At 44.1% G+C, this 14,003-nt stretch overlaps 1 protein-coding gene across 3 annotated transcripts in view; it reads right to left on the reverse strand.

Annotated features, from left to right (window-relative positions):
• Window positions 1-9,288, reverse strand: part of LOC140714687 (platelet-derived growth factor subunit A-like) — an 86,830-nt gene extending 77,542 nt beyond the window's left edge. For 2 of the 3 annotated variants that reach the window (XM_073026145.1, XM_073026143.1), the window contains exons 1-2: window positions 9,078-9,288; window positions 951-1,034 (exon numbers count right to left, since the gene is read on the reverse strand). In XM_073026145.1, coding sequence (XP_072882246.1) covers window positions 951-1,034; window positions 9,078-9,170 — 177 coding nt within the window. In that variant the 5' untranslated portion in view covers window positions 9,171-9,288. The remainder of the gene's footprint in view (window positions 1-950; window positions 1,035-9,077) is intronic. The other variant, XM_073026144.1, reaches the window with a different exon arrangement.
• Window positions 9,289-14,003: the final 4,715 nt, after the last annotated feature.

Genomic DNA, 14,003 nt, shown 5'->3' on the forward strand with positions numbered 1-14,003 from the left:
AACAAAGGAGTTTTTCCATGATTGCGTTCATAGATGAACAGGGAGTTAAAGAATAAAGAACAAAAGAACATTTTGGAACTGTGAGAGTAACATGGTAGCTGCTGAAAGTCTGAGACAAAAGAGAATACTGCAAACATCGAGCAGATCAGGCAACATCTGTGGAGAGCGAAAACCTGTGTTATGATGGATGACCTAAAATCAGAACTAGCCAGTTCTGATTCACAACAAGTTTATCTGAAATTGCTGACTTGGTTATTAAACCCCATGAGCTGCAACATGCCCAGGTGTTGTTCTTTGAGGTTAGTTTAGATTTTATTGGGAGAGCGTAGGAGGCCAGAATGAAAGTAGACTGGAGAATTCAAGTGACAAGCAACTGGAAGCTTAAAGTGGATAGAATAAAGGTGTCATGCAAATTGGTCACCTGATCTGCATTTGGTTTCAACATATAGTATAAACCATATTGTGAGCGCCAATGGATTTGAAGAAGTGAAGGTAAATTGCTGCTTCAACTGGAAGTAGTGTTTGGGTCCCTGTAGAGTAGGGAGGCACGAGGTAAATCGATAGGTGTTGCCTCTTCTGCAATTGCAAAGGAAAGTGCTGTAAAAAGGAGAGTGGCTGACGGACACTAAGGATTTACAATGCTGAAAGAGGAAAGGTGGGGAAGACGTTACCGGTGGCAGAATTTTATTGAAGATGGTGGAAACCACAGAAGATGATCCATTGAACGTGGAGGCTGGTGGGGTGGAAGATGATAATGAGAGAAGCCTTATTCATGTTTTGATTGGGAGGAGAGGGGTTGATGGCAGAAGTGAGGGAAATACATAGTTGAAAGCCAAAGCTAGAGAAAAGTAGAAGACATATTGTTAGCACTGGTGGGGAGAACCTCATCATCAGGATGGATACAATGGAGAGTGAGGAAAAAAATGGGAGAATGAAAAAGAAGTCCTTACCAGGAGCAGGGTGTGAGAAGGTGTAGTCGAGATAGCTGTGGGAGTCTGTGAGCTTGTAACGGATATGGATGATGAGTCTCTCCCCTGAAATGGAGAAAGAGAGATTGGGAAAGAGAAGGGAAAATACAGATATGAAACAAGAAGCATTACTTTCACCACCTTGACATCTGAAGGTGAGAACAAGTTAGAGGGCAGCAGCAGAAGTTTTGGTTTTGTTTTGTACAAATACAAAAGAGAGACACTAATAACTTCACCAATAACTTCATCAATTTAGCATAGTGGTAACCCATGGGATAATAACACCAAAAGACATAGGGGCAGAATCAGGCCATTCACCCATCATATCTGCTCCACCATTCCATCATGACTGACTTATTATTCCTCTCAACCCCATTCTCCGGCCTTCACCCCATAACCTTTGACACCCTGATTAACTAAGAACCTATCAACCTCTGCTTTTAATATACTCAATGACTTGGCCTCCACAGCCATCTGAGGCAATGGATTCCATGGATTCACCACCCTCTGGCTAAAGACATCTTAGTTTTAAATTGACATCCCTCTGTACTGAGGCTGTGTCCTCTGCTCCTAGACTCACCCACTACAGGAACCATCCTCTTCACATACACTCCATCAATATTCCATAGGCTTCAATAAGATTTCCCCTCATGCTTCCAAATTCCAGTGAGGACACACCCAGAGCCTTCAAACGCTCTTCATACGTGTTGTAATGTGAATATTATTAAAAGTAAGTTAATACTAATCGGGAAGCTGTTTGTAGCCAGAGGCAGGATCTTTACTTCCACTCTTTTTACTCCCAGTATGCATTGTATATCGTTCCTCCACCCATGCCGCACGAGGTACCTGGAAGCCTCTGTATTGTAAATATCATTTGCCGTCCCAGATAAAGATGTTCTTTTGGCCATCAAGTTGTCGAGTGGTCTTTTTGTAAACTAGAAGTTACCACATATTTTTGGCGATCAGGTAAACTGGTTTTGTGGACGGGTCGGCCCCATTTTCATTCAGGAGCTGTGAGCGGGCGAGGAGCCTTGTGTTCGATGGCTATGTTTGGCACGGTCAGTGTGTTCAACGAGCAAACTGAGGAGTGGCCAGAGTACGAGGAAAGGTTGGGCCACTTTTTCTGTGCTAATGGAATTACTGAGGAGGCTAAGAAGCAGTCTATTCTCCTGAGCGTGTGTGGGGCAAAGACGTACAAGCTGATATGGAACTTAGCTATGCCGCAGAAACCGGGAGAAATTCCATACGACGAACTGGTCAAGCTCGTGGGGAACCACCACAATCCAAAGCGTTCGGTGATAGTTCAATGGTTCAAGTTTCACAGCCATGTCCGGAAGCCAGGTCAGTCTGTGGGCGATTTTGTGGCCGAGCTTTGGCAGCTGCCGGAGCATTGCGATTTCGGAGCCGAATTGGATGACATGCTCCGTGATAGATTAGTATGTGGCATTAATAATGCCGCCGTACAACGCCGTTTGTTGGGGGAAACCGTACCGTTGACTTTCAAGACAGCCCTAGAGATTGCTCAAAGCATGGAGTTGGCTGCTAATAATGCCAAGGATATACAGAAAGGATATGGGGTGGGGGGGGGGGGGGTCGCAGTCAGCGGCAGTGCTCCACGTCAGGAGGGAGACTGGTAGGCAGGAAAAGTGGGTGGAATGTTTTCGGTGTGGAGGAACGCACTATGCAAATGTTCGTAGATTCAAAGATACTGTCTGCCATGCTTGTAGCAAGAAGGGACATTTAGTTAAAAAGTGCAGGAGCATAAAGGGTAAGGTTAAACCTGGGCAGGGGAAAGCTCAACAGACTCAGGCAGCCACACACCACCTAGGAGAAGCAGACGAAGAGGCAGCGTGTGCCTACAACATGTTTGGGGTGGAAATGGATGAGGGACCACCTGAACCATATTATGCCACGGTCACTGTCAAGGGAAAGGACATTAAGTTCGAGATTGATTCAGGGGCTACTGCATCGGTCATTAGTGAAGAGACCTACAGGAGGACACGGGGATCCAACCTGCCTCCCATCAGACCAGCTAAGCTCCAACTCAGGACCTATATGGGGCAGCCCATACCTCATTTAGGGGTGTTATATGTGGATATTTCGGCCGGGGGCCAAAAGGCTGAAGCCAGGCTGGTAAACACAAAGTACACTGCAGATGCTGTGGTCAAATCAACACGTACAAACAAGCTGGATGAACTCAGCAGGTCGGGCAGCATTCGTTGAAAAATCCATTTCAACGGATGCTGCCCGACCTGCTGAGTTCATCCAGCTTGTCTGTAAGCCAGGCTGGTGATAGCTAAGGGCAGTGGGCCCAGTCTTCTGGGCCGCGATTGGCTTCGCAAAATCCGGCTCAACTGGCATGAATTTAAATATGCACACATGACGGAAGAGCATGAGGTGCAGCGTGCAGGTGAAGTCACCGTTGGCAATGTGAGTGACAGACAGAGTCCGGACACATTTGAGAGTGAGTTCGCAGCGCAGTTTGTGGCTCTTCAGCCTATTACAGGAGCAATTGAAGTTACCCCCTCAGCACTGAAAGCCAGCATGCCACTTTTAGTACGGTGAAGCAGTGACCCAGCTCTTGTACCACCTGCCCAGTTACAGCAAGGTGCATCTCAGCCTGATGATCCCGCTAACAGGAACCTGCATGTGAAGCAAATCGTAACAGTAGCAAATGGGGCACCCACAGACAATGTAAGAACAGAGTCTCCAGGACCACCAGACAAGGATTCAGAAAGCACTCTAAGTGATTTGACAAAGAAAGTAGAATTTTCTGGAGGCGGTGGCCCCCTGGGAATCCATGTGGTGCCTTTTAACTCTACGCTGAGTGGAAGGTTCCTTGGCCTGAGTATTCGTGGTATTGAAGAGAACAGCTGTTCAAGAAAAGAGAACCTGCTCCAGCAGAATAAATGTATCATCAAAATCAATGACTGTGGTTTAACAGACAAGACCTTTGTTCAAGCACGAGGTTTTCCGAAATGCATTGCGATTTCCTGCTGTTGAGCTCCAGATAGTTCCAAGTTATAACAAGGAACTCTATGAAAAAGTTGCAATTGGGTCTATTCTGAGCCACGGTCGTGACGATGGTTCAAAAACCAAAGTTCCTGCTTCAGTGCGTTCCAAGCTAGGTGGCAAACCTGCAGATGCCGTTTATCCCAATACTGCTGAGAATAGCTTGCCACCGATTTCAAAGAAGCTCAGTAGTCCAAAACAGTTAAGGAGCAACGACCACTTAATGCATACCAGGAAAGCATGTCCACCAGTGACTTTGTTAGAGGGAGAGACACTGGCAGAGGGGGCAGAGGGGGCAGAGTCCCCTGAAGAGGACGGACATTCTCACGCAGACACACAGACCCCTCTTGTGTCCCCAACAGTAGATCCACCCAAAACATCCTCACCAGTGGTGCCTGCTGGGTCACCGGGGGTAGTGCGTAGATCGCAGCGCCCTCGCAAACCTCCTGACAGACTGATTCTTTGATTGGATAGTTTCTTTTGTTAGATTGAATGTTGAATTTGCCTTTTTTTTTTAGGTGTTTTTGTATTGGTAACCTGTTGCTAATGATACCACTGTTTTTATTTCCCAGTTCTTCTATATTTGGGGAATGTTGGATTTTAAAGGGGGAGAAGTGTAGTAACGTGAGTATTATTAAAAGTAAGTTAATACTAATCGGGAAGCTGTTGGTAACGAGAGGCGGGATCCGGGGTTGGTGAGGTCTTTACTTCCACTCTTTTTACTCCCAGTATGCATTGTATATAGTTCCTCCACCCAATCCGCACGAGGTACCTGGAAGCCTCTGTATTGTAAATATCATTTGCCATCCCAGATAAAGATGCTCTTTTGGCCATCAAGTTGTCGAGTGGTCTTTTTGTAAAGTAGAAGTTACTGCAATATGTTAACCCCTTCGTTCCCAGAATCTTACAGGTGAGCATCCTCTGGGCTCCTTCCAATGCCAGCACAACTTTTCTTCGATAAGTGGCCCAAAACTACCGTACTCACAATACTCCAAGTGTGGTCTGACTAATGCCTTTTAAGGCCTCTGTTATAAGACTGAGCCATGCAGGTTCCCATAGTTACCCCTCTGATTTGGAGTTAAAAGATTCAAAGTCACAATAACTTCAACCAGGCAACAGAGTGTTTTAACATGTGTCAGTATCAAAATTCCTTGGCTTCCCCTCTATTACTTTCCAGCACCTTCTGGCTTCACTTTAAATCAACGTTTGTTTAAATCCTACTGATTTAAATCACTTCAATTGTTTTCAAATATGGTTTTTGGTGTTTTAATGTTTTTTTAGGTTTATAACAATTTGAGGTTTTTGTCATCATTATCTATGTTAGCGCCTGAGTGATGCTGAAAGTTAGTTTTAATGGCTAGTGAATATGCGGCCTGCCAGCCTGTCAAGGAAACCCAGGAGGCGGACCCTGCCACACACACACACACTCAAGAGAGATCCAGTACTGTTCCGGGCCTCTCCAAATGACTAGAACCCAGAATCCCAGCGGAAATGTGCCAGCTCCAAAGGCAGGCCACCAGCGAGCTTGGGCCGCTTGCCAATTGGTGGAAGATACCCTGCTCCCCTTTGTGTAATGGTAGTTGAAGCCTCGATATGCTTAGGTTTATATGGTTTCGTCTGATGTCTTCTTTTCTTTTGCCTCATTAAACAAAAACAAAAACAATATTATGCGCTATGGAAAGGGGCCAAGACAGACTACAGACCAAATGGCAACATTGTTGAAGTATTTTTTTTAAAATCAATTTTAAATCCTGTGAGATTCTAGGCTGCTCTATGCAAAGTGCGCACCTAATGAAATTTGTACACAAGGATAACAATTAGCTAATTATTTTAGCTTAACAAATAATACTCAAGTGGGAATTTTGTGTTAAAATGCTGAATGATCAGTTAACTGGAATGAAGTGGCAAATTGCGTTATGCAGTCCTTAATGAATACGAAGGATCTTGGGCTCGTACTCACAGGCAAACCTCTGTTTGCTTCCCATGACCCTCTAGAATAACTTGTTTATTTAAACAAGCTCATTTAGGAATTTAATTGTGCAATAACTTCATTGAACCAGAATTTGCAGCAACGTGACCTAGAATTTAACTGTGCGCAAACAAGTAAATATCAAAATTAGGAATCCTATTGTCAAAGATGCCCTGCTCTGTCGTAGAATGAAAGATAACAGTACCTTGCTGAGAATTCAGCCCTTGAAAAATGTGGAATAATGGAAAAATGTGTTTATCTGATATGCCTTCTTCAAACTATCCTAAAGAAGAGTTTATAATCCTGGTCTAATAATGTGATATCACAGACATGGCAAAACAACTCCCTGACGAAGAAGATTAACGTTAAGAATTGTGGAATCCTATTACTTCAGATTTGAGCTAGCGTTGGAGACTTTTGTTTAAAAGAAGTGAAAATCTGTTTGTTCTCTCTCTCTTTTCCTTTACCTAATATTTAGATATTTCTTCTAATTAACACTTTCTGTTTCAGACTCCAATTATTCAATTTTTCAATCTCGTTGTTTAAGGAAATATACATTTGCCCACTTTATTATATTTTAATATGGACAATTTATCCCAGCATGAAACCAACCTATAATCAAGTGTTGTCCATTTCTTAACCCTAGGATCAGAAATAAAGTGTGCAGCAATGATAATCTTCACATATCTATATTTTTGATGTTCTGTTGGTCAGCTCTCAGTAACATCTATTTTTTTCCTGTTAAGATAGTAACATTATTTTTTACAATAGCATGGTATCATAGTGGTCTGCATAATACTTTTCAACACCAGTGTCCCAGGTTCAACTCCCTCTACTGTCTGTGAGGAGTGTGTGTGGTCGCCCCGTAATGTCCACATGGGTTTCCTCCCACAGTCCAAAGACGTACGAGTTAGTAGGTTAATTAGTCATCTGGATGTTACTGGGGTGCCAAGGGCTCGTTACTGTACAATATCTCTAATAATAAAAATAACAAGTTTACCACTTTGAGTTCATATTATAGCAATTCAAATGCTTTGGGTCATCCTTAAATGTGCAACACACATGAAATGCTGGTGGAACACAGCAGGCCAGGCAGCATCCATAGGGAGAAGCGCTGTCGACGTTTTGGGCCGAGACCCTTCATCAGGAGCAATCTCTTTTTCCTTGCATATTATGCTGTATTTGTTCACACCTCTGGTTTCTGATGAAAGGACATAGACCTGAAACATTAATCTTGTTTCTCTCTCCACAGATGGTGCTTACCTGCAGGGTATTTACTTTTTATTGCATCTACAGTTCCACGAACATGCAGGAAGAAGAAATAAGGGCAAAGTAGTCCATTCAGCCCCTCAACTCTGCTCTGCAACTCAATAAAATCATTTACTTTTTGATTTTATTTTTTATTTAATTTTATTTCAAGATACAGCACAGTATCGAGCCCTTCTGGCCCAATGAGCCCACCCTCCCATGTGACTAATTAACCTACTAACTGGTACGTCTTTGGAATGTACCATACCGTCACAGGGAGAACATACAAACTCCTTCCAGACAGTGGTGGGATTTGAACCCGGGTCACAGGTGTTGTATAGCATTACACCAACCACTACTCTACCATACAGCCCAAGAGAAGATCATGGCTGATGTTCTGTATCAATCCCTGATCTCTCTAACAGCCAAGGGTCTATTAATCTGGGATGAATGCAATGACTGAACCTCCAGAGCTTTCCAGCATAGAAAATTCCAGATTCATCACTCTCTGCATGAAGAAATGTCTCCTTATTTCAGTCTTAAATGACCTGGACATCTTAGTCATTGGAAACATCCTCCCCATCCAGAGTAACAAGCAATCTGTAGGAGGAACTCAGACAGCCAAGCAGCATCTGTGGGGAAAAAGGAATTTTCATTGTTTTGGGTGACCTCCATTCTGAGCAGGAATTTGAACCAAAATGTTGACAGTTCCTTTCCTTCTACGGATGCTATGCGACCCACTGATCTCCTCCTGCAGATTGTCTGTTGCTCTGCATTCCAATATCAGAAATTTCTTGTATCTCCCCACCGTCCACGCCCGTCCCACCCCTTCACGTCTCAATGAAGTAAACTCCCAATCTTTCAAACTCTAGGGAATAGAGGTCCAGATTACTCAATTTTTCCTTATTTGGCAGACCAAATTCCAGGAATCAAGATGTGAACCTTTGCTGCAACCTCTCAACCACAAATATATCCTTTCGGCGGAAAGAAAAATTCTTTACATGATACTCTGAGCATTTTGTGTTCTCACTCATGGCTGTTCTCTGCTAAATACGTACTCTCCCGTGTCATGCTTTGATGTCAAATATCCTTTTTACAAATCAAAACTAATATTCTCCCCTAGGGAACGAAATTGAATTGACTTTATTTCTTGAATCCTTCACATACATGAGGAGTAAAAATCTTTATGTACTTGTAAACAGAATTTCACGGTTTGTAAACACAGAGCATGAAACAACTACATAACATATAAATCTCTGAGGTCTGTTACTGCTCATCAATTATATTAATATAAACAACTTGTATAGAGTTACACAGTCTTGATATCATAGAATACTACAGCATAGGAATAGGCCCTTCAGCCCATCTATTCCATGTCAAGCTGTTGTTCCACATTCACAACTTACCAACCCTAAGCGCACATCTTTAGAATGTGAGAGGAAACCAGAGCACCTGGAGGAAACCCACGTGCTTACGGGTAGAACATATAAACTCCTTAAGACAGAGGCAGGAATCGAACCCCGATCGGTGCTTGCTGTAAAGCGATTGAGCTAACCGCTACACTACTGTACTGTGTATTGATCAGTATTCGTCACAGACACTTAAAATATACTGCCACAGTGCAATATGTGCACACACCCTAGAAAATTATATATAACAACATTTGTGTAGAACCAGACTGGGCTGCAATTCCCACAGTGTAGGAAATTGCAAGTAATTTTCTTCTATCACAAATGTACTCTTATCACAAAACTACACTCAAAAGTTGTGCAATAATTAGAAGTACAGATCAGAAATCCAAGAAAAAGTAGGTGCACAGACACGCAGGCAAAGATTCCAAGAAATTACACGTTATTAGGTCTAAAAGCAATGTCTATTACCTCAGAGATGGTTGTCCAGAAACAGAAGAGAGATAGGAAAACAAGGACCTGGGATTTCATGTTGCTTCCCGCTGTTTTCTGCGAAAGATCCATTTGCTGCAACGGTGTGGTGATGAACTGAATTATAGTCCAGTTAATTACAGGTATTTAGTCCCTTCTTTTTCCCTGAGCTGCCCAGCAATGTTTGCAAATGAGATCCTCACATACTTCTTCCGCACTAAATCTACGCCCACTAAAAGCCAATGGAATTCATTAGTGAAAACTTTCCCTTTTAACTCTTAGACTGCTAAAGAGCACCAGTCAACATGTAAAACTGCCTTGCCAGGGCAGGCACTTTTTTAGAATAGGAAGCATTTTTTTAGTTCTTAAAGAAGGTGAAACTTAATGAGGAATCAGGAGTTGCGAAGTTTGTTTGTGTAGCATCTCTTATTTGGCCATTTGCTTCTAATTTAGCTTCCAGAGTGACTCAAGACAATCACATAGAGAATGGCACAAACACATGACTGTCATATATTGAAAATATGCGGAGCTGGTAGATGATGATGGAGATCTGATGATTTGATACCAGTGCAAATGCTCCGGAGTTCAGCGGTGTTCCTAATGTCACATTGCCCAGGTGAATCAAGCACTTAGAAGCCGTAGGAATCCCTCACCCAACCTCATCAGATAGTCAGGATGCACAACTGCTCCTCCCTCCTCGTCATCCTCAACATGGGTGCCTCCCACCCTCCCCAGGTGCTGAGATTATTACTGTGCACTCCGCACTGCCTAACACCCGAAAAATCACACCGTCACGAGATGACACGAGAGCGGTGGGGCTCGTGACCAACAACAGTGAGAAGGCCTACAGAGAGGGGGTGGAAGAGCTCCAGGCCTTCTGCCAAGTATATAACCTCTACCTGAATGTCAACATGACAGAGGAGATCGTTATCGGCTTCGGGACGAATGCCCCACCACCCCTAGCAGTCTCAAACTCCCGGGACTGCACATCTCACACGATCTCTCATGGTCCCAGAGCACATCCTACACAGTCAGGAAAGCTCGCCAATGCCTCTACTTTCTGAGGAGGCTGAAGAGAGCTGGATTCGACACTTTTACAGATGCGCAGTAGGGAGCATCTTGGCAAACTGCAACACTGCTAGGTGCAGAAACTGCACTGCAGCAGACAGGAAGCCTCTACAACAGGGAGTTGAAGCTGCCCAGTGCATCACCGGCCCCTCATCAAGGGCATGTATACAGAAAGGAGCCCAATAACATCATGAAGGATCTTACCCCACCCTGCTCATGGACTATTTACCCCTCTTCTATCAGGGTGGAGGCAACGTAACATCGACACCGGGACCATAGACTGAAAAACAGATACTTTCCCCAAGCAGTAAGGTGATCAACACCTCTACCCACTAACTCCACTGCTATTTGAATATTTCCTGTCAGTTACCTTACGTACAGCCTAGCAGTGCTTTATGGACACACAATCTATCTTATTTTTATTTTTATTGTGTTCTTTATCTTTCTTTCTTTTATATTGCATCAAATCCAGAGTAACAATTATTTAATTCTCCTTTACACTTCTGCACAGGAAATGCCGTTAAACAATTTTCAGTCAGCCAGTCAAAGAATCTTCTTCAAAGGGATGGGTATGTTTGTTCTCTACTCATTAACTCCACCATTACTTAAATATTTCTTATCAGCCACCTGATATACAGCCCGGAGTCTCCTCTACACGTACCAGGTACTCATGGAGTTTGCGTTGACTTCAAGGCTTCTTGGTGCTCAGTTTCAAGATTTAAGATTCAAGGATGTTTATCACATGCACATCAAAACATATGGTGAAATGCATTATTTGCATTTACAACCAATGCAGCCGAGGCTGTGCAGGGGGCAGCCCACAGTGTCGTCAGACATTCCAGCCTCTACATAGCATGCCCACAGCACTCTGCAAAACAACGCAGAGCACAGCAAAACAGAAGACAAGCAACAAAACAACAGCAGCAAAACAAGCTCCATCCCACCCACGCACATACACAGGCTCCTAACCCCAAGACAGGTCGAATTCTTTGGCCTCCAGTGGGCTCGGGTTTGGACTTGGACACGTAGTCGCTGGGCCTTCGAGTACCACAGCGGACCCCCCGCCAACGCTCGGCCTCGAGATCTAGCCTCACCGATTCGTGAACCCGGGGAGTTGTTGGGCTTTGTTCCTGCTGCCTGCACAGGACTCTGACTCAGGAACCTGCAGACAACTTGCTCCCCCTTCGTCCGTGCTGGTCCGTGGACCTGACATGCGGGCGGACTCCTAGCTCGGTCCGTGGATGCCCCACGTCCGTGCATCACAGCCCTCTGTGTGTGCGGTGTGACTGGGGCGGAGATACCCTCCAGGAAACGGGGTGCCACAACTTCCCATCCTTAATCCCTGTTTTGCTTCGAAGGCAGCTTCAAGACAGTGTTGAAGGATGCAGGCAGTGATTAAGCCTGGCATTAACATCAGTCCCAACCTATGTCAGCTAATATTCGAACTCAGCTCAGAAATGAAGTTTATAAACAAGATGATGACAGATGCACACATAATGAATCACTGAACACCCACAAAAAGCTGTTGGAACACAGCAAGCCAGGCAGCATCTATAAGGAGAAGCACTGTCGACGTCTCGGTCCGAAACGTCAACAGCGCTTCTCACTATAGATGCTGTCTGGCCTGCTGTGTTCCACCAGCACTTTGTGTGTGTTGTTTGAATTTACAGCATCTGCAGATTTCCTCGTGTTTGCTAATGAATCACTGAATCAGGCAGCACAGAAGCAGGCCATTTGGCCCACAAAGTTCATGCTAACCATCAACTATCAATCTATATTCATCCCTTTTATGAGCTCCTTGCCTTCTACGCTTTGGCTAGATACTTCTTGTCAAGATACTTCTTAAGAGCTATGAGAGTACACCCATTCATACAGTGAGTTCCATCCTCTGGGTGCAATGTTTTTTCCTCAGAACACCTCTACATCTCCTCCAAGAGGACAACCTTGTCGTGGTTTGGAGGCTTGGGTGCCTCAATGACCTGGAGAGCTATGTGGGCTGGTGTCAGGGCTTTACGGTCTGGCTCTTGGTAGGGTCACCCATGCCAAGCAGGTGAAAGGGTAGAGTCCAGACTAATGGTGATCCAATGGTCCTCCAGGTTCGGGGGTTCAGCTCTGGGCTAACAACCCTGACCGTTAAAACCAAATTGTTACTGATACAGCAATGAAGAACCCTTCTACGTCTGAGTGTGACGGTTTTCCTGAGTGTCTTGGGGCTTGCATTGGTGACAGCAGTGCAAACCGAGGGGAAGCGACTGACATTATGAAGGACGCCCTGAACACCGCCAGAGATGGAGACCGTCATTGCTGCCCTAAGCACCAGCGGCATAATGAGCAGTAAGAATCCTAAACTTTTCATCCCTTACTGTAAATCTTATTTTAGACCCCTCTACTGTGGGAGAAGATACCCTGCAATTGTCCCTCATTCGTTTACACCAGGTCCTCTCTTCAGCATTCCCCAATCCAAGGGAAATGAACCCGGCCTCTTCACATAATTGAAACAAGCCATCCATGGTAACATGCTGGCAAACCTCCTCTGTCTTCTCTCCAATGGATTCATTTCCTTCCTATGGTGGGGCAACCAGAACTCCAAATGTGGCCAGAACAAAACTTTGTAAAATTGTACTGTGTCCCAGCTAATGATGAGGAGAACCTAGAGGCCTTCATTGCCACATCCTCATCAGCACCTGCCAGATTCCATCATTCTCTATTCCAGGCAATTCACAATAGACCATTAACCACACTGGGAATAGATTACCAGGTGGACAGAGAAAATGTTTTAAGAATGCATTGAACACCTCCTTGAGGGAAAGGCATTTCCCCACTGACCTCTGGGGATCTCTTGCCCGTGACTGTTCATCGGAGAGAGGGAATAATCAGGATGGCTGGAGGAGCACTGAGGCCATGTACTGGAATGCACAGTGATACCACAAAAGTGGCAGAAGGAACAGGCCACCTCAGAAAGTACCCACCTGCCCACCCCATCTATCCCATCAGTGGAAGAACCCACAAGACTGTTGTGATAGGGCAGCACGGTAGCTTGAAGGTTTGTAGAATGATTTACAGCCCCAGCTGTAGGTTCGGGGTTCAATTCCCACCACTGTCTGTGAGAAGTTTGTATGTTCTCCCCATAACCACATACAGTGTGCTTCCTCCAGGTGCTCCAATTTCCTCTCATCTGTCAAAGATAAATGGTTAACGTTAGTAAACTGTGGGCATGCTATGTTGGCACCATAAGCTTGGTAACACTGCGTTGTTCGTTGACACATAACAATGCATTTCAATGGTGTTTCAATGTGCATGTGACAACTAAAGCAAATCTTTTGCATCTGTTTTTAATCCACATTCCTATTGTGAGAGACTACCTGTGTATGAAATGGTCAGAGGTGCTCCCTCTCTCTGTACTGTGCTAAGAAATTTTTCAAATATCTATACTCAGAAAAAAGAGCTTTGTCCCTGATTTTTGTGATTTTTGGATATCCTACTCCATCTTTTCTCCTGAGTTTTTAACAAGTTTGAACAAACAACTCAAGTCCAAGAGAGCCAGCTGGAATTTCTCCATTACGTTCCCAGATCCACTTATTAAAGAATCATAAAACAACCAATGAGAGATATCAGATTTCATGAGTATGTCCATTAGTCCATTTAATGACAAAAAAAGTTTAAAGGAAGCTTCCAAATAGGTCCAAGTTATCTTATTTTTAACTTAGCAGGTTATGAACTATAAGAACTTGAGCAAAACTTTAATCACAGCAAGGCAAGTTTGAAGGTTTATTGATTTTAATAAGACAATGGTGTAAAACCTGGACATCTCCATACGATTGCATATAATCACATCAATTATATAAAATTTCCTAAAAA

This window comes from Hemitrygon akajei, chromosome 22, assembly GCF_048418815.1.
Source record: "Hemitrygon akajei chromosome 22, sHemAka1.3, whole genome shotgun sequence".
Taxonomy (NCBI): domain Eukaryota; kingdom Metazoa; phylum Chordata; class Chondrichthyes; order Myliobatiformes; family Dasyatidae; genus Hemitrygon; species Hemitrygon akajei.